Consider the following 21,352-nt stretch of genomic DNA (forward strand, 5'->3'; position numbering starts at 1 on the left):
AACGTGGCACCCACAGACTCGCTCAACGCAGGGTGGCCGCGAACCTTCAATCTGGAAAAATGCAGTATCTGCACAGCGCGATAAAATGAGGTGTGCCTGGCTATTCGCCACCTGCCAGACGACAAAGGTGCTAAACCCTACTGCAGGGACACATGTGGACTCCTTCATGAAAAAAGGACACACACGTTTTTCTCGGCTATAATAAGATATGAAGATAAACCCAGGCGGCCCTGGCCTCCCTGGTGAGGTGTGTCTGCCCCTCACTCCCAACAAAAGAGTCACCCCCTGGGTCCTGGTTAGTCCACCGATGTTCTCAGAAATGCTACGGATGCCTTCCACCGGGGGTTTTCAGCTTGGCCCTCGAAGAGGAAGTGCCCAGACCAGGGCAGGCTGTGGGGTATGACCTCACACCTGCTGGGTGAGCACGCAGGAGTGCACCACGCGGGGGACAGACATGCCAAGCGCTGGCGTTTACGGGACCAGACTTGAGGGGTTTCCAAGGGGAGCTCGGCGCAGTGTGTTTATCGTAGCTGAGCTTTCGTTTCTTGCGACAAGACCACAGTGAACAGTAAGGCGTCTAAGGAATGGCACGGAGTACCCACACCACCACAGGAAGTGTCGAAGGCCGGTTCACAGCTGAGGCCCAGCCCACGAGGGACACCCCAGCCATCCCATTCCACCCAACCCTAGCAGAGGCAGAGTGGTGGAAGGCCCCACCTGGCCTGGATGACGTGTGGCTTGGGAGAGCCAGGGCACCTGGTCACAGGAAGCCTGGGGCAGACCCTGCCTTATGCCACTGCTTGCCTGGAGTAAGCAGTCTCCAACCACCCCGCTGTCGGGCAGAAAGCCCGCAGGCTCCATTCAGGGCCAGTGGGGGGCAGCTGTGTAGAGACCCTATTTCAGCTACAGCAACAGGTTCACTTTGGCAGAGACAGAAAGGCGGTTCTAGGGGACATAACAGAACAGGTGACAGTTGGGGGCATGTGTTTGCTGACCTCCATGTGGCACAGGCCTCCCTGACCATGACAGAGGGCACAGTCAGTGTCTCTGGGGCCAGAGCAAGGGTGACCCCCAAAGGTCGAAGGGTGAGGCCCCTCGGGGCAAGCAACTGGGAAGACTGTACTTCCTGGCACCCATGCTGCCCCGTGACGCGTCACCTACCACACTTTCTGAGGATTTGCTAGCAACTTCCACCAGGAGACCCGCCAGAAGGACAGCGCGCTGGAGCTCCATGTCCCAGAGCGCAGGGTCTGCAACAGACAGGGGCACTGTGTGGGTGCAGGCACCTCCTTCTGGGGCACCGTGGGGGCCGAGGTGCCGGACCCTTACCTGGCCTTCTGGGATGGGAGCTGCAGACATCCAGAGCCTGTCGCCCAGTGCTCAGGGGGCAGGGTGGGGTTGCTAAGAAGCCGCAGATCCCTGGTCCCGGGCCTGCAAACCAAGGCACACAGTTGAGGCCCGTTGTTCCCAGGTCGACTGGACTCACCACAAGGAGCCCCCGGAGCTGGGGGACTGGAGGGGCTGTGCTCAGTCCGTCTGGAGCTGGAGCTGGATAGACTCACTGCTTCCTCCAAAGCTTTCAGCCATTCACTGCCTCCTGAAAGGACTAAGCACAAGGGGGTTCTGGACCAGCCCGTCCTACTCATGAGCTCAGATGGATGTTGTCCATCTGCCATCTTGTTCTGTCCTAGGGAAACCCCAACTCAACCATTTTCACCAAGACACAGAACACCTGGGCAGCGAGGTGCCTCTGGGGCCAGCGCGGGCCAGTTAGGGACCTGCAGTCATATAATTTTCTGCTACTCACCCTGTTCTTGTCATGGAAACTGCAGGAAAGATGTCAGCTTGGGTGATAAAAGTACTACCTAAAACCACAACTGAGGACAACTCCAGAGCAGAGGACTTCTGATGGCTGATGGGGCCCCACGCAGTAGGTAAGTTTCCTGACACTAGCAAATTCAAAACTCCACAGCCCGTGAGATGTGCTTACGCTGCCACACTTCCAATGTGGTCAGAGAAAACCCACTAACCCGCACAACCCCTGCAGTGAATTGTTTCAGTTTTGAACAAATTTCTGTTAACTTACAGGGTGGTAACCATAATTATAATCTGTCCAAAACACAGCTGGCTAAATATTTGGACATAGAAAAGTCAACTCTAAAAGGACTTTTTACGGGGTGCCTGGGTGGCTCAGTCGGTTGAGCGTCCGACTTCGGCTCAGGTCATGATCTCACGGTTTGTGGGTTCGAGCCCTGTGTCGGGCTCTGTGTTGACAGCTCGGAGCCTGGAGCCTGCTTCGGATTCTGTGTTTCCCTCTCTCTCTGCCCCTCCCCCGCTCATGCTCTGTCTGTCTCTGTCAAAAATAAATAAAACATTAAAAAAAGGTTTTTAAAAAAAATAAAAGGACTTTTTATTTGACAGAAAGAGCCGCTTATTCAGGGAACCTGTTCAGGTTCCTGGAGATGAAGCTTCCACAGTGGCAAGGTGGGTCGGCAAGGAACCCATTTGGAGCCGGGGAATGAGAAACCACCCCCTCAGCCAGCCGAGGGCCCATCAAGACCAGGCGGTGGGCGAGCTCCTGGCTGGGGGTCCTGGGGAAGAGCCCCACTGCCGAGGATGGTTGACAGGCCCCTTGCACTGTGGGCCCCAGGGTTCTGAGCGTGGCGGGGAGGGAGGGTGAAGGCAGGATGACAGGAGGAGGGCGGTATAGGAACAAGGGCGGGGCTCCGTCCTGTTATCCGCTTCATGCTAGAAGCCCTACACAGGCAGAAACAACTATCAGGCCTTGTTAAGAGCCCCCTTGCTGCCCCTCATTCATGCCATCCATTCAAAACGCACGCTTTATTCGAAATGCACCTTCTTTCTAGGACAGCAACTGCTGATGTCACAGACGCACTGACCCTCATCTACAGGGTATGATCGCATCTTTTCCATTTTTGCCCATGTAAGGTTGGCTCAGTAGAGGCCATCTATCTCTCCGTGCCTTGTGGAAACTCTAAATGTCATGGGACCTTCAGCTCAATCTGTGGTTAAGAGGCAACCCCAGGGTCATACCAAGTCACAAAACACCCTTTCAATTCAGGAATCAGAAGTACATATTTTAACCAACACTATCATCTGCTAGTCAGTCAACCTCTTAGGGTATAATTCACATACAATAAACCGCATCCACATAGAGCACACAACTCGGTGAGTTCGGACACGCTGTGCAGGATGTCTCTGCCACCCACAGACGACGCCTGAGCCCCTCTGCCGTCCTTCCCTCAACCCTGGCTTCATGCACCCACGGGGCTGACCTTTGTCACTGCATCGGCCTGCATTTTCTAGAATTCTACGTAAATGAACACAGTGTGTACACTTGTGTGCCTGGCTCCTTCCATTTGAAATGATAATCTTTAGATTCATCTGTACCTCGTTCCTTTTATGGCTGAATGATACGCAACGTTGCCTTTACCCAACCACCTGCTGATGTTCACCTGGACTGTTTCTGGATTTTAGTGGCTGTGAATAAAGCTACTGTGGACATTTTTATACATATCTTTGCGTGGACATTTGCTTTAATTTCTCGGGTAAGCACTCAGTACTGCAGCAACGGGGTCAAGGGAAGTGTAACCTGCCGATCAGTCTCCCGCGGTGCCACGTGCGCTCCCACCAGCACGGTGTGAGGGCTCTTCGGCTCCACATTCTCGCCAACAGTGGGCATTGTGTCGGTGGCTGTGCCGTGAGCATCTCACTGTTGCTTTAACTTGCATTTCTCTGGTCACTAATGATGGTTCCTCACCCTCATATGTCTTCTTCAATCATTTGTCCATTTTGTTTAACTGGCTGTCCTTCTATCACTGGGTCATAATAGCTCTTCACACGCTCTTTGTCAGATATGTGTATTTTCAGATGTTAGTATATTGCAAGTATTTCCTCCCATCTGCGGCTTGACTTTTCATTTTCACATGGGATCCAGAAGAACAAATGTTTTCACTTTGATAAAATCTAATGCATCCATTTTTTCTTTTACATTTCTTGCTTTTTGTGTCCTAAGGTTAATCTCTGCCTTGACCCGAGGGTCATTCCTGTGTTTTATTCTAGAAGTTCTAGAGTTTTAGGTTTTACACTTTGAGTTACTTTTGTGTATGGTTGGAAGCAAAGATCAAGGTTCATTTTTCTCATATGTGTGTCCAGGGGTTATAGCACTGTTTGATAAAAAGATTATCCTTTGTGGGGGTGCCTGGGTGGCTCAGTTGGTTGAGAATCTGACTCTTGATTTGGGGTCAGGTCATGATTTCAGTTTGTGGGACTGAGCCGCACACTGGGCTCCACACTGAAGTTTGGAGCATCCTTGGGATTCTCTCTCTCCCTCTCCCTCTGCCCCTCCCCACTCATTCTCTCCCTCCCTCCCTCCCTCTCTCTCTCAAAATAAATTAATTTAAAAAATTAAAATTAAATTAAAACAGCCTACCTGTCCCTGGGATTTTTTTTTTTTAATATTTTCTTTCTTGGGGCACCTGGGTGGCTCAGTTAGTTGAACATTCGACTCTTGATTTCAGCTCAGGTCAGGATCCCAAGGTCGTGGGATTGAGCCCTGCTTAAGATTCTCTCTCTCTCTGCCCTCTCCCCCACTCATGTGCACTCTCTCTCTAAAATAAAAAAATAAAATTGAACACCTGGGTGGCTCAGTGGGTTGAGCATTCAACTTCAGCTCAGGTTATCATCTCTCAGTTTATGGGTTCAAGCCCTGCATCGGGCTCTGTGCTGACAGCTCAGACCCTGGAGCCTGCTTTGGATTCTCTATCTCCCTCTCTCTCTCTCTCTCTCTCTGCCCCTCCCCCGCTCACACTCTATTTTTCTCTGTCTCTCTCTCAAAAACATACATTAAAAAAAAATTTTTTTTTCAACGTTTATTTATTTTTGGGACAGAGAGAGACAGTATGAACAGGGGAGGGGCAGAGAGAGAGGGAGACACAGAATCGGAAACAGGCTCCAGGCTCTGAGCCATCAGCCCAGAGCCTGACGCGGGGCTCGAACTCACGGACCGCGAGATCATGACCTGGCTGAAGTCGGACGCTTAACCGACTGTGCCACCCAGGCGCCCCCCAAAAAAATTTTTTTAATAAAAAATGTAAAAAGACTTTCCTTCTGGCATCTTCCATCGTGGCGTCTTTGTTGAAAATCAACCGAGTGTGTATGTATGGGTCTACATCTGGACTCTGCTCTGCCCCATGCATCTGTGTGTCTGTCCTTCACCAGCACCAGTCTCGATTACCGAAGCTTTCCTGAAAGCTTGTAAACCAGTAGCATAAGCTTTGCTCTGTCAGGTCTAGGTCATATGCATTTCTGTATTTTCAAAATCACCTTGTTAATTTCTATAAAAGAGCCTGGTGGCATTTTGGCTAGAATAATGGACATTTTAGCAATCACGAGTCTTCCGATCTATGAATGTGCTATCACCCTCCATTTATTTCTTCACATTTTCTTTTAAGCTATCTCGGCAACATTCTGTAGTTTGCAGTGAAGAGGTGGTCCTGGGCAGAAGTGGGTTCTGAACAAGCCAGTCCTACACATGAGCTCAGACTACTTAATAAGTGAGCTTGTCAAACTTCTTGCTAAATCTTTTATTTTTTGGTACTAGTGTAAATAGAATTGAATTTCTAATTTCACTTTCTAATAGTTTGCTGCTAGTACATAAAAATACAATTAAAATCCGTGCATTTGCCTTGCTTTCTGAAATCTTACTAAATTCATTTGATAGTTCTAGCACTTTTTGTAGATTCCTTAGATTATTCTACATGAACAATCGTGTCATCTGCAAATAAATACAGCTTTACTTCTTTAGTTGTTTTTTGAAACTTGTTTTAGGGCACAGCAATTGGTCTATGTTAGAGAATATACATTGTGCACTTAGTAGGAATCCGTGTTGTGCTTTTGATGAGTATAGCTTTCTACAAATGTCAAGTAGGTCAAGATGCCTGAGCGTAGTGTTCACATCCTCTATGTCTCTACTAATTTCTTTGCTGTTTTATTCTAATAATTGGTGACAGAAAGAGACGTTAAACTCTCTTATTATAATCATGGAACTATCTATTTCTCCTTTTAACTCTGTCAATTTTGCTTCATTTATTGTGAGGCTCTGTTATTAGGCACATTCATAAATTGATAGTCTTCTTGAAGAAATGACCCTTTTATTATCAGATATTTCCCCTTTATCTTTGGTAATACTCAATATACTGGAATCTATTTTATCTGATATAAATGCAGCCAATACAGTCTGATATTCACTGTTTGCAGCATAGATGGATTTTTAGACCTATAGATATATTTTGCATCTATGTATCTTGTCTTCAACCTGTGTTTTTTAATATTTAAAGTGAATCTCCTATATACAGTATGTAGTAGGTCTTGCTTATGTATCCATTGTGGCAATCTCTACCTTTTTTTTTTTTTAATTTTTTTTTCAACGTTTTTTATTTATTTTTGGGACAGAGAGAGACAGAGCATGAACGGGGGAGGGGCAGAGAGAGAGGGAGACACAGAATCGGAAACAGGCTCCAGGCTCCAAGCCATCAGCCCAGAGCCTGACGTGGGGCTTGAACTCCCGGACTGCGAGATCGTGACCTGGCTGAAGTCGGACGCTTAACCGACTGCGCCACCCAGGCGCCCCTACCTTTTTTTTTTTTTTTAATGTTTTTATTTATTTTTGAAGGAGGGAGAGAGAGAGAGACAGAGAGAGAGAGAGAGAGAGAGACAGAGCATGAGCAGGGGAGGAACAGAGAGAGAGGGAGACACAGGATTCGAAGCAGGCTCCAGGCTCTAAGCTGTCAGCACAGAGCCCGATGCGGGGCTAGAACTCACGAACTGTGAGATCATGACCTGAGCTGAAGTCAGACGCTAAACCGACTGAGCCATCCAGGTGCCCCAATCTCTACCTTTTAATTGGAGAGTTCAGTCCATTAACACTTAATGTAATTATCACTATTGTTAGACTTAGGTCTACCATTTTATTGTCCGTTTTCTGCTTGTGCCTCTATTTTGTTTTAATATATAAAATATTTTTAGAGCAGTTTTAGGTTCACAGCAAAATTGAGCAGGAGGTAAGCAAGTTCCCATAGTCCCCCACCACAACAGAAGCAGAACCTCCTCCACTATCAACATCCTGTAATTTGGTATAATCAACGAACCTATACCGACTCATCATTGTCACCCAAAGTCCATATTTACACTATGGTCACTCTTGTTTTTCTAAGTTTACTTATTTATTTTGATAGAGAGTGTGTGTGCATGTGTGCATGTGTGAATGGGGGAGGAGCAGAGAGAAGGAGAGAGAGAATCCCAAGCAGGCTCTGTGCTGTCAGAGCTAAGAGCACAAAACCCAACTCGGGGCTCAAACTCACAGACCGTGAGGTCAGGACCCAAGCCAAAATCAAAAGTCAGACGTTCAATCAACTCAGCCACCCAAACACCCTTATGGTCACTCTCGATGTATATGTGGGCTTTGAAAAATGTATAAAGACACTATGGCTACTATTTTGTTTTCTTTTGGTCTCTATGGTGTTTTATTCCTCTGTTCTCTCTTTCCTGCTTTCTTTTATATTATTTGAATATTTAAAAAATTCTTTTCAGTTTATCTTTTGGTTCTTTGCGTATTTTTATAGCTGTTGCTATAGAGACTGCAACATACAATGCTTCCTTTTTCACAGCCTAATTAGAATATGGCACCACTTCTACTAAAATGTAGACACTGCAGGGGTGCCTGGGTGGCTCAGTCAGTTAAGCATCGACTTTGGCTCAGGTCATGGTCACACAGTTCATGGGTTCGAGCCCCGCCTCGGGCTCTGTGCTGTCAGCTTGGAGCCTGGAGCCTGCTTCAGATTCTGTGTCTCCTCTCTCTCTGCCCTTCCCCCACTCGCACTCTGTCTCTCTCAAAAATAAATAAAACATTAAAAAAAATTTTTTTAATGTAGACACTGCAGAGTGCCTAAGGGGCTCAGTCAATTAAGCCCAGGACTCTTGATTTTCACTCAGGTCATGATCTCACAGTTCATGAGATTGAGCCCTGCATCAGGCTCTGGGATGACAGCATGGAACCTGCTTGGGATTCTCTCTCTCCCTGTCTCTCTGATAAACTTTTTAAAAAATCTAGAAACTTTGCAACTCTATAGGTTCGTGTATCCTTTACTATTCTTTGTGCTACAACTGTCATACCTATTACATCTGCATACATTGCAAACACAAGAGATGTTTTAATTTTTTAAAAAATATGTACTTGAGGGGTGCCTGGCTGGCTCAGTTGGTTGAATATCCAACTTTGGCTCAGGTCATGATCTCGAGGTTCGTAAGTTCGAGTCCCACATCAGGCTCGCTGCCATCAGCGCGGATCCTGCTTCGGATCCTCTGTCCCCTTCCCTCTGCCCCTCCTCCACTTGCACACTCTTGTGCTCTCAATAATAAACATTAAAAATAAATAAATTAAAATACGTACTTGAAAGAAAGAAAACATTTCCCCCAGATATTTACCATTCCTGATGTTCATCATTCACTCATAAGATCTGAATTTCACTTTGGTATTTACCTTCAGTCTACAAACACTTCTCTAGCATTTTTAGCAGTACACATTTGATAGCAACAAATTCTATCAGTTTTCCTTTCTCTGAAAATGCTTTCATTTCACATTCAGTCTTGGAGAGTACAGAATTCTGTGTTGACAGTTCTTTCTTTTTAGTATTTTAGGGTGCAATACCACTTGACCCTGGCCTCCATGTTCCCTGATTCAGTCTTTTCAATGCTATACTATTATGTGATATGCTGCTTCTCTCTGCTTTCAAGATTAAAAAAAAATTGGGGTTAGGGGGTGCCTGGGTGGCTCAGTCAGTTAAGCGTCCGACTTTGGCTCCAGTCATGATCTCACATTTCATGGGTCCGAGCCCCACGTTGGGCTCTGTGCTGACAGCTCGGAGACTGGAGCCTGCTTCAGATTCTGTGTCTCCCTCTCCCACTCACATGCTCTCTCTCACTCTCTCTCTCTCAAAAATTAAAAATTTTGACTAATTAAAAAAATTAGTCAACATTTGTTATTTCTGTTTTTTTATAATAGCCATCCTCATGGATGCAAAGTAGCATTTTCCCTGATGATTAGAAATGCTAATCTCTACTTTTTATTTGGAGTATTTAATCCATTTACATTTAATGCAGTTATTAGAGTATTTTAGTTTAAATCTACCACCTGAATGTTTGAATTCTGTATTTCCCCTCTGTTCTCTGTTCTTCCTCCCTTTTTCTGGGGGGGGGGGGGTGAGTCAAGTTTTTAAAGTCCATTTTATTTCCTCTACTGATTTTTTAATTCTCCCTTTTTATGCTATTTTTTAGCGGTTCCTCTGCAGACTAAATATGCATATCAAACTCATCATTGTCTATGTGGTCTAAAAAATACTCTTGTACTTCATGAGCAATGTGAGAACCTTTACAGCAGGCCCCAGACCACCTCCTACCCCTAGAGCTCTTGTTGGCATGTCTTTTACTTCTACATATGTGAGAAAATTCTACAACAGACTGTATTATTTTTACTTCAGTTAATAGTCTTTAAATAATAGTTAAAGATGTATTATATATATATTTTTTTCAATTTTGGGTACTTGCACTTGTTAAATTGAGAATTTCTGTAGAACTGCATCATACTTGGGCAGATGTGTAAAACATATTATTTGTTCAACGTTGTAAAACAAGCCATATTCATTGGCTCCAGCTGAAAAACTCTCAGATGCTAGTTTAGTATGGTCGGTGAGCAGAGGTTCTAGAGCTAGAGGCCAGGCCCATTCCTTACCCTGCCTGTACTTGCTGTGGGATCTGCTGCAAACCTGTTTTGTCCTCTTTAAAACAGGTTGATAATAGGCGTTGTTGAGAGGGTAAAATGAGTTCTTGTATGTAAATCACTCAGAGTGGTCCTCGGCGCACAGTCAGTGCTATATAAGCATTGTTCTTGCTCTTGTTAGATAGTGAACAGATTCACGTCCCTTGGAGAACCAGGATCTACAGCAAAAAGAGACTTGTTTTTTTAATGTTTATTTATTTTTGAGACAGACAGAGTGCAAGCAGGGGAGGGGCAGAGAGAGAGGGAGACACAGAATCTGAAGCAGGCTCCAGGCTCTGAGATGTCAGCACAGAGCCGGATGCAGAGCTCGAACTCCTGGACCGTGAGATCATGACCTGAACTGAAGTCAGATGCTTAACCGACTAAGCCACCCAGACACCCCAACAACAAGAGACTTCTTGATACTTCTCAAACCAATATGGCATGAAAGGCCAACCCTAGCTTCACATACAGTCTCTAAGGACGTAAAATAACACTTCATAGGAGACTAAATGTCAGAATATTATTTATTAATTTGGTTGTTCTTTGAAGAATGCTTTAAAGATAAAAGGGGCTATTAAAGTAAGGTAAGTGCAACTTATTATCTCAAATTTATCTTTTTGCAATTAGATTCATATTCTTATCCCATAAGAGTGTCTTTTAGCATGCATCCTTAGTTTACTGTCCTGAGGCCCACACGAAGCCTGTCTTTATCTAATTCCTGCCCAGTGAAGATGATATTCTAGGGGCACAGCAGTTCCCTGCAAGTGTTCTGTTGCTGACAGCTGTAGTGCTTAGGAAACGGCACCTGTGCCCCCCATTTGGAAACTAAAGTGGCTTTGGTTTCTGAATACAAAAGCCATGCAGTTCTATTTCCAGTATGGAAGAATTGGCTTCTAACAAAATGACTCTCCCACTGGTAATTACGCATTCTGGACAAAAACAGCTACCTGAAGGCTCTGAACAAAAACAGGCAGATTTTGAGGGCAGTTTAAACTTAAAGGAAGTAGCCCGGAATGCATTTCCTGTTTTCGTGTCTTTACCCTGAGGGCAGCACAGTCATCACAGTGGTGGTATTAGGTGATGAAAACTCTGATAGAAAGCCCACTATCTTTCTTGGTAGAGAAACCAGGAGAAGGAGCTGGGCAACCAGTGCTGCTAAAGAGTGAGAGGAGAAATCTGAGAAAGAGGGATTCTGTGTATAAACTCTGCTCAGATTTCCAGCCAAGTCTTGAACTGTCTGTGTGCAGTCCGGGCTGAGAAGCCATCTGAATTGAGATCTGAGCCAGAACTTATCACAGGTGTGGCAGAATTTGCATTTTGAATCTAATGAAAGTAGTTGCATGCTTACAAAAACATTAACTCTCTTCAGAGGAATATAATCAAATCCAGAGTCTCCACAACATAACATTTGCAGTATATAGGATACGATCCAAAATTATCAAGCATATGAAGAACCACAATAACATCAGCCATTCTCAAGGGAAAAGGCACACAACAGATACTAATTATATTATGACCCAGGTATTGATCAAACACTTTAAAGCAGACTTAATAATTATATCCAATGAGATAAAGGAAAATACACTCAAGATGAATAAAAATATAGAAAATCCCAGCAAAGAAATAGAAGACATATATGTATATGTACACACACACACACTTTTAATGAGCAAAATGGAAATTTTAGAACTGAAAAATAAAGCATCTGAAATAAAAACTTTACTGAACAGCTTAGTAGAATGCGAGTGACAGGAAATACTTGGTAACATCAAAGATTGATAGAAATCATAGTCTGAAGGAAAAAAAGAGAAATGACTGGGAGAAAACCATGAAGAGCGCCAAGAGGGGTATAGGGGCCAATACAACTGTATGAAACATCTAACACATGGGTAATTATACATTCCAGAAGAAGAGGAGAGACACATAGTGGAGCAGAAGAAATATGTGAAGAAACAATGACTAAAACCTTTCCAAATTTGGTGGAAGACATAGATGGGACAAATATAATAAAGCCATACTTAGACACATCATTTTCAAATTACTGGAAACTAAAGATTAACTTTAAAAATCTTGAAAGGAGGGGCACCTGGGTGGCTCAGTCGGTTAAGGGTCCGACTTCAGCTCAGGTCATGATCTCATGGTTCGTGAGTTTGAGCCCAGGTTGGGCTTTATGCTGACAGCTCAGAGCCTGGAGCCTGCTTTGGATACTGTGTCTTCTCCTCTCTCTCTCTGCCCCTCCCCTGATCATACTCTCTCTCTTGCTCTCTCTCTCTCTCTGTCTCAAAAATGAATAAACGTTAAAAAAAAACTGAGCCACTCAGGTGCCCCAAGAAGATAAGTCAATTTCAAATACGTATGCACTTAATAGAAGGCTTCTAAATACATAAAGAATAAGGTGGCAGAGTGAAAAGGAAAAAGACAAATCTACAACCATGGTTGAAGACTTTAACATCCCTCTTCGAATAACTGATTAAGTAGAAAACAAAATTAGTAAGGATATAAAAGATTTGGGTAAAATTCTCAACTAACTCAACTCGTAATTGTAGAACATGACACTCCACAAAAATGGAATACACATTCTTCTTAAGTGCAAACAGAATATTTACTAAGAGATCACATGCTAAACCATAAACAAATACCAATGAATTTCAAAGGATCAAAATCATAGAGCATAGTCTCTGATTACAATGGAATTATATTAAAAATCAATAACAAAAGATATTTAGAAAATCTCCAAATATTTGGAAATTAAACAATAGACTTCTAAGCCAGTCACGGATGAAACAAAGGTAATTTCAAAACATTTCAACAGAAAGGGGGGAGCCTGAGCGGCTCAGCTGGTAAAGCATCTGACTTTGGCTCAGGTCATGATCTCACGGTTTGTAAGTTCAAGCCCCGCATCAGGTTCTCTGCTGTCAGCGCAGAGCCTGCTTTGGATCCTCTACCCCACCTCTCTGCCCCTCCGCCACTTGTTCTCTCTCAAATAAATAAATAAATAAATAATAAAAACCCATTTTAACAGAAAGATCATGAAGTGTAACATATCAGATTTTGTGTAAGAAGCTAAAGCTATGCTTAGAGGGAAATTTATAGTTTAAATATTTATGTAAGAAAAGAAGGCACATGTAAAATAATTGATCTATGCTTCCATCTTAAGATGAAAAAGATCAAATTAAACCCATGTTAGGGAAAAGAAAGGAAATAATAAAAATAAGAGTAGAAATTAATGAAATAGAAAATGGACAAAAATTAGAAACAAAAGTAAAATCAAAACTTGGATCTGTGAAAACATCAACATCACTAATTATCAGGCAATGCAAATCAAAACCACAACGAGAGATCGTCCTACATCTGTCAGAACGGCTACAACAAAAAAGACAAGAAATAACAAGTGCTGGTGAGGATATGGAGAAGGAGGAACCCTGGTGTACTGCTGGCGGGAATGTAAATTGGTGCAGCAATTGTGGAAAACCGTATGGAGGTTCCTCAAACAATTAAAAATAGAACTACCATATGATCTAGTAAATCCACTCCGGGGATTTAACCAAAGAAAGCAAAAACACCAGTTCAAAAAGGTGCACACACCCCATGCTTACGGCGGCACCAATTACAAGAATTACAATAGCCAAGGTACGGGAGCAGCGCAAGTGTCTCCACGGGTGAGTGGAGAAGGAAGGGGGGAAACGTGCACAATGGAATATTGCTCGGCCATTTGCAACAACACGGATGGAGCTTGCGCAAATTACACTAAGTGAAACAATCAGACAGAGAAAGACAAATAGCATATGATTTCACTCATATGTGGGATGGAAGAAACAAAACAGTGGAAGAAAAAAGAAAAAAAAGAGACAAACTCAGACTTTTTTTTTAAGCTTGATTTATTTTTGAGACAGAGACAGAGTGTAAGTGGGGGAGGAGCAGAGAGACAGAGACACAGAATCCGAAGCGGGCTCCAGGCTCTGGGCTGTCCTCACAGAGCCCGACGCGGGGCTCGAACTCACGAACCGCGAGATCATGACCGGAGCCAAAGTCGGACGCTTATCCAACTGAGCCACCCAGGCGCCCCAACTCAGACTTTTAAATATAGAAAACTGGTGGTTGTCAGAGGGAGGCAGGTGGGGGATGGGTAAAATAGATAAAAGGGATTAACTTCCAGTTACAAGATAAGTAAGTCACCGGCGGGAAGTACAGCACAGGGAACGCAGTCAATAGATTGTAGACGTGTTGCACGGGGACAGATGATGACCTCACTGACTGCAGTGAGCACTGACACTGAGTAACATAAGAATTGTTGAATCACTACACTTTGCACCAGAAACTAATATAACACTGTATGTTAATCATACTTCTATAAAAATAAATAGATAAAACTGACAAACCTCTAGCAAGAATAATCAAGAAAAAATATCAATACAAATTATCTATATCAGAAATGAAAGGGGAGAAATCACTATAAATCCTACAAACATGGCAGGATAATCAGACAGTATTATAAACAACTTTAAGTCAATAAATTCAACAATTTACATGAAATGGCCTCATTTATTTAAAGATAAAAATTACCAAAAATGATACAAGATGAAGCAGAAAATATGAATAGCCTTATAGCCATTAAAGAAATTGAATTCACAATTGTAAAGCTTCCCCCAGAGAAAACAACCCAGACAGTGTCTTCACTGATGAAGTCTATCAAATATTTAAGGAAGAAGTACCAATATTACACAAAGTCCTTCAAAAAACAAAGAGGAAACATGTCCCAGCTCACTTACAAGGCCAGCAAGACTCAAAGATAGTCCAATATAACCCGGATGGAAATCAGACAAGGACATTACAAAGAAAAAAGTACAGACTACTATCCTTCATGAACATCAATCCAAAAACTCTGACAAAATATCAGCAAACTGTATACAGTAACACATGAAAAAGGTGATAGAACGTGACCAAATGAGCTCCTTTCGGGACACGAGGCTGGCTTGCCACACAAACACCGGTTATTACAATCCAATGCTTTAACAGATTAAAGAAGAAAAACAATCATGTGACCTTTTCAGTAGCTGCAAAACAAGCTTTTGACACAATTTCAGGATCATTCATAATAAAAACTCTCAGCAAATGAAAAATAAAAGGCAACACCCCCAACCTGATAGAAGATACCTATAAAAAACCTACAGCTGACATATTAACAGTGAAATATCGGACATTCCCCCTGAAGACTGAAGGAATCAAGATAGCCAATATCCTTGGTGCTAGTCCGTAGAATAAGGAGAGAAAACAAAGAAACTGTCTCTGTTTAGATGGCATGACTATTTATATGGAAAATCCTAAGAAATCTACAGAAAAAAGCTAGTATAAGTGAATTTAGCCATGTTCTAAGAACACACAAATCAATTGTTATTTCTATATACTAGCAACAACTATTTGGAAAATGACAAATAAATATAATTTACAACGGCATTCAAAAACATAGTTTGTGGGAATAAATTTATTTTAAAATATGTAAGACCAAGGGGCACCTGGGTGGCTCAGTCGGTTGAGCGTCCAACTCTTCATTTCAACTCAGGTCATGATCTCAGAGTTCACGGGTTCGAGCTGACAGTGCGGAGCCTGCTTGAGATTCTCTCTCTCTCTCTCTCTCTCTCTCTCTCAAAATAAATAAATAAACTTATTTTTTTAAAAATAATAAAATACAGGGGCACTTGGGTGGCTCAGTCGGTTGAGCGTCCAACTTTTGGCTCAGGTTCAAGCCCGTGTCGGGCTCTGTGCTGACAGCTCACAGCCTGGCCTCTTCAGATTCTGTGTCTCCCTCTCTCTACCCCTCCCCCCGCTCATTCTCTGTCTCTCTCTTCTCAAAAATAAATAAAAACAGGGGCACCTGGGTGGTTCAGTTGGTTAAGCGTCAGACTTGGACTCAGGTCGTGATCTCACGGTTCATGGGTTCAAGCCCCACATCGGGCTCTGTGCTGACAGCTCACAGTCTGGAGCCTGCTTCAGATTCTGTGTCTCCCTCTCTCTCTGCCCCCTCCCCTGCTCATGTCTGTCTGTCTGTCTCTCTCAAAATAATAAATAAGCATTAAAAAAAAAAAACTGGACCTGTACTCACATAGTATGAAAACTAAGAAATGGATCATGAGGCTAAATGTAAAATCTGAAGCCAGAAAAAGCCCCTAGAAGAAAATATAGGAGAATATCTTGGTGACCTGGTTAGTCAAAGACTTTTAGAAAGGACGCAGAAAGTATGAACCAAGAAAGAAAACCGATTCATAAATTAAACTTTATCAACATTAAAAACTTCTGCTCATCAAAATACACCATCACAGTGGACACAAGACTAGGACTTGTCAAAAGCCGTAGGATCATGTATCACAGAGAGTAGAGTCTAATGTACACAAATCAAACACTGTTGGGGATCTCGAGACAGAACACAGACTGCGACCAGTGGTTCTAACTGGGTCACAAATATATGACAATACACGGAAGGGGATGCAACACAAGGAGCTGACCTCAGCACCCCTGGAAAACGGTGTTTGACTAAGAAGCTAAAGAGCCAAAGAACCACACTTAAGCTGCGCTCAGCTTGGTGAATTTGTTTCTTGTCGGGTGGAATGCGGGCGAGCAGTTCTGAAACTGCCTCTGTGTGCACCTTGGGGCTAGAGATAAGAAACCGATGGCGGCTGTAGGAGCCAGGTTCTCACAGGAAGGTTACACACACACACAGATCACAGACACGCACACAGATCACAGACACGCACACACAGATCACAGACACCCACACACACACACACACATCACAGACACACACACACATCACAGACACACACACACACACAGAGACCACAGACGCACACACACACACAGATCACAGACACACACAGATCAGACACACACACAGATCACACACACACAGATCACACACACACATACACACAGACAAACAGTCGTACACGTTATCTAACTTCATCCGCCAACAAGACCTCAGGCCATGACAGCTGCAGCAAGGCGCACACCAGTGCCCAGATCTTGGCTTCTAAACACCGTCCTCCAATAAAAGACACCAGGGCTCCTTGGAGACGTGGCTGCGCTACGGCTGAGGCGGGCACACGACGAGATGAACCTGGAGCCCCCGGCAGGGCCACAAAGTAAGGCGGTGCCCCCGAAACAAGCAAATGAAAGAGCCCCCAACGGCCAGGGCAAAACAACACAGTGCGGGACTGGACCCCAAGTACACAACACACATCCAGGAGTCCCTGCTGGTGGAGGGAACCGCTGAGAAACGTGAGCACGTGGGGGAGACAGAACTCCTCCCTCCAGAACTCCAAATACTACAGCGGTTCTTCCCCCCCGCCCCCCGCCCCCCGGTCCCGGGAGGGAGGCACAGCTTCGTCCCCAGCCCCGCAGGGAGACCGCCTCACTGAGTGGCTGCTGCCCAGGAAGACAGGAGGGACACCCGGCAGGCACCACCCGAACCAGGTGACCGGCCAACAGGACCCCCTGATAGGATGTGACAAGAGGGCCACCTCGCCTCTGGGGTGTCCTTTCCCCAAGCCACAACCCCCTCTGACCATGAGAAAACACAAGAGACAAACCCGAAACGAGGGACATTCGACACAACACCTGTGCGGTCCTCCTCAAAACTGTCAAGGTCATGACAAAGCAAGAGAAGCTGAGAGACACATCCCGGAGGGGACAAAGAAGCTGTGACAACTCAGCGCAGTGTGGGACCCGGACAGGGACGCTGTGGACCTGAGTGACACCTGCCGTCTGGAATGTGAGCACTGCTATTCTCAGTTCTGAAAAATGCACCATAGTCACCTAAATGTCTGTAGTAGGGGAAACTGGCTATCTTTAACACTTTCCTGTAAATCTAAAACTCCTCCAAAATTTTTAAAGTTAATTTTTAAAATGTAACATTAATAAATGAATAAGCAAGTCAAAGAATGAGAGATATTTGCAATATATATCTGGCAAACCATGTATCCAGAAGATAGAAAGGACTTTCACAACTTGGTAATTTTTTAAAAAGGGCAAAAGACTGGATCAGACATTTCAGAAAAGAGGTGTGAGCAGTAATGAGCAGGTGGGAAGGTGCTCAGCATCACTAAGCTCAAGGAAATGCAAATTAAAGCCACCCCGAAACACTGCTCTGCTCAGTAGACCCAACCCAGCAGCGTCACTCCCAGGGATTTTCCCAAGAGAAAGGAAAGCATACCCACAGATGTGCACAATGTCCATAACCTCTTTAGTCACCTAAGCCAAGTGCCACCACAGGACTGATAGGTGCACTGTGGCACATCCCAGGAGTGCTGACACAGCAACACGGAGGGACTGGAGCCAAGACTCCAAGATGCCGGAAGATTCCAGAGATTCCGTGTCTGGCTCAGCCTCCTTCCCGTCCTGCAGATGGTAACTTCTTTCGGTGTCACACAGCCTTCCCTGTGCCTGTGACCAGATTTCTCTCTTCTCTCCTAAGGGCACTAATCCCACCATGGGGTCCATTCTCGTGCCCTCATCTAACCCTGACCACCTCCCAAGGGCCCCACCAGCGTCCAAATACCAAAACACTGCAAGTTAGGGCTTCAACATATGGATTTGGGGGACACACCATTCAGTCCACAACACGAGAGACCTTTCCAGGATGACAGAAATGTTTTCTATCATGATCGGTGTGCAGGTTACACAGCTGGGTGCATCTGTCAATAACTGCATGTGAATTACACCTCACTAACCGACTGAATAGATGTGATTCGTCCTGATCGTATCAGAGCGAAAAAGTTAAGTAACTGGATAAAAATATTTCTACGTGGCAATGAAAAATTTGGTGAGAATTAATTCATTTATTTTAAAAAAGTTTTTTTTTTTTTTTCAGCGTTTATTTATTTTTGGGACAGAGAGAGACAGAGCATGAACAGGGGAGGATCAGAGAGAGGGAGACACAGAATCGGAAACAGGCTCCAGGCTCTGAGCCATCAGCCCAGAGCCTGACGCGGGGCTTGAACTCACGGACTGCGAGATCATGACCTGGCTGAAGTCGGACGCTTAACCGACTGTGCCACCCAGGCGCCCCTAAAAAAGTTTTTAATGTTTATTTTTGAGAGAGAGAGAGAGAGAGCAAGCACGAGCGGGGGAAGGGCAGAGAGAGGGAGACACAGAACCCGAAGCAGGCTCCAGGCTCCGAGCTGTCAGCACAGAGCCCAACACAGGGCTCGAACTCGGAACCAGGAGATCGTGACCTGAGCAGAAGTCGGATGCTCAACCGACTGAGCCACCCACGCACCCCAAAACTTGGTGAGAATTTAAATTGTACTGTATGTTCTCTCACAGCTCATTTTTCCTTAGAAGAACTGGTTTCAGTGAAGAAATAAAGCCTCCAGGCCGCTGTGACCCTAAGCAAGTAATGTATCAGGGCTGACTGGGTGGGGTTATCTTCGGTCCCTCCATAAGGAGTTAGGGCTGGGGGGAGGACCCTGCAAAAGGCTCTTCAGCCAGAGTGAGCACACAAGTGCTCACTGCAGCTCGGTTCCCTGAGCCTCCAGGCAGCTGTGGCCGGACAGGAGAGTGGGGACAGGGGGTCACCAGCTTCGGGCTCTGAGGCACTGATGAAGCACAACACAGGCCCGTTGCCCACCCCTCCCCGCCAATCAGAGTAGGTACTGCCGATGGTCTTCTCAGCAAGCAAAGGAAGCCATCGTGGAACTCGTCTCTCGGGAAGATAAGAACCGTTGAGAACTTTCGAACATGCTTCCCGATCTAAAAGTCCCATCTCGAGCTGTGATGGAAAGTAAATGCCGTCCACGGTTTGACCGGATAGAAAGGAAACATTCCGGTCTGTTGACACGTGTGGCCGATGCCACGAATGCCACGTGGCACCCACTGCCCACCATTCTGCGGCCTCTGCACACCTCACAGGGGTGTGGACCCCTGCAGCCTCCGCCTGGGGTCTGCATGCGGGAAAACCACTCAAAGGCATCCCTCGCCTTGGAGGTGCGGAACTCTCAGCGCTGTGGTGACTCCTTCATGCTTCTGAGTCACGTGATAAGTCACAGCTTGTCTTGGAGGACAGAAGTAAGCGAGGGGCTGGGAGGTGCCTTTGGGGTCCTGCGGTGCCCCTGTGGACCAGCCCACTCAGGTGATCACCCACCAATGCATCTGTTTGCTCGGCTCTGGGGAGGACTGTACCAGGGCGGGGGCATGTGTTACGAAAAGAAACTTTTTGGATAATTCAGATTCTATCTCCTTCTAAGAACTTCTGAAAACAATGTGGCCATTAAGATTCTGCCTGAACACAGACTACTTATCCAGTGGCTCCTGGCTGGGAGTGGGAGCGGGAGTGGGAGTAATCCAGGCGGGCTCCCTGACCACCCGGTACGGGAACCCGTCCAGGCCTTCCTCAGGTTAAAAACCACGAGAAAGATGAAGACCTAGGTCAGCATTCTCCTTATAATGTAGCAATACTAAGAAAAACACAAAACGAAAAACGGGGCCAAGGTTGACACCTTCGAATCAAACGAAACCGTTAAGAATTGTCAGAAAACAGGTTTTTGGGTGAAGCTGCATTTGCCAAAATGCTACTCCTTCAAACCCTTGAAAGGCCGTATCCGAATGTACCCTAGTGACCTGCTCTTAAGTTACACCGGAACTAACACATCAGTCAAATTGTTACGGTGGCAACACACTCCTCGAAAACCTGCATAACGACTCAACCTTGACAATGTCGTGGCGATAAACGGACTAATAGATCCCGCAACCTCCAGGGAGAGTGCCGGTGTGAACACGGCTTCCAAGGACAGCCGGCGGCCTCACACTCCCCCCACCCACCCCGGCCTGCGTTCGGTCCTGAGGGCGAGACCTCCTGGGGCTCCGCGGCTTCGGGGGCGGGGGAGGGGGCCTGAGTCCAGCTACCGACGGCCTCTCTCAGATGACGACTCCTGCGGGAGGTTCGGTAGCCGGAGGGGAGCCGGGTCCCCGCGGACCTTTGTCCGGGTTCCGCGCCCCACACCGCGCCGGAGACCATCCGGCCCGGGCGTCCGCGCCCCAAGGCCGCCCCCGGTCCGCCCCCGGTCCGCCCCCGGTCCGCCCCCGGCCCTGCAGACCGCGCGCCCGCCCCCGGCCCATCACTCACCCCGGCGCCCTTCGCGTTCGTCTTTCGTACCCCCCGCCCTCCAGGCGGTCGCGCCTCTCCCCCTGGGACTTGTAGTCTCTCCGCCTTCGTAGTCTCCGCTCAGCCTTGTAGACTCCTCTGTAGTCTCTCCTCAGCCTCAAACTACAACTACCGGCGGTCCTCGCGAGAGCTCCCTCTCTCCAGATGGGTTCCGGCACAGGGTTCTCGCGAAGCTGTGGGAGGCGCGCGTGGAGCAACCTAGGAAGTGTAGTCCAGGGCACCTAGGTCCTAATAGCTGAGCCATGGACAGGGTGGAAAGGAGGGGAAGAACTACACTCCCCAGGAGTCCTCGCGCGCCGGCCATCTTTGGCGTTGCCAGGAGACCGGGAAGCCCCAGGATGCAGGCCAGCAGGTGGCGG

At 45.9% G+C, this 21,352-nt stretch overlaps 1 protein-coding gene across 2 annotated transcripts in view; it reads right to left on the reverse strand.

Moving 5' to 3' along the window:
- Positions 1–21,076, reverse strand: part of CC1H1orf159 (chromosome C1 C1orf159 homolog) — a 31,832-nt gene extending 10,756 nt beyond the window's left edge. The window contains exons 1-3 of one of the 2 annotated variants that reach the window (XM_043573492.1): positions 20,955–21,076; positions 1,330–1,431; positions 1,162–1,250 (exon numbers count right to left, since the gene is read on the reverse strand). In XM_043573492.1, the coding sequence (XP_043429427.1) occupies positions 1,162–1,233 (72 nt within the window). In that variant the 5' untranslated portion in view covers positions 1,234–1,250; positions 1,330–1,431; positions 20,955–21,076. The remainder of the gene's footprint in view (positions 1–1,161; positions 1,251–1,329; positions 1,432–20,954) is intronic. The other variant, XM_043573493.1, reaches the window with a different exon arrangement.
- Between the last annotated feature and the right edge of the window lie 276 nt (positions 21,077–21,352).

Source organism: Prionailurus bengalensis, chromosome C1 (genome assembly GCF_016509475.1).
Source record: "Prionailurus bengalensis isolate Pbe53 chromosome C1, Fcat_Pben_1.1_paternal_pri, whole genome shotgun sequence".
NCBI lineage: Eukaryota > Metazoa > Chordata > Mammalia > Carnivora > Felidae > Prionailurus > Prionailurus bengalensis.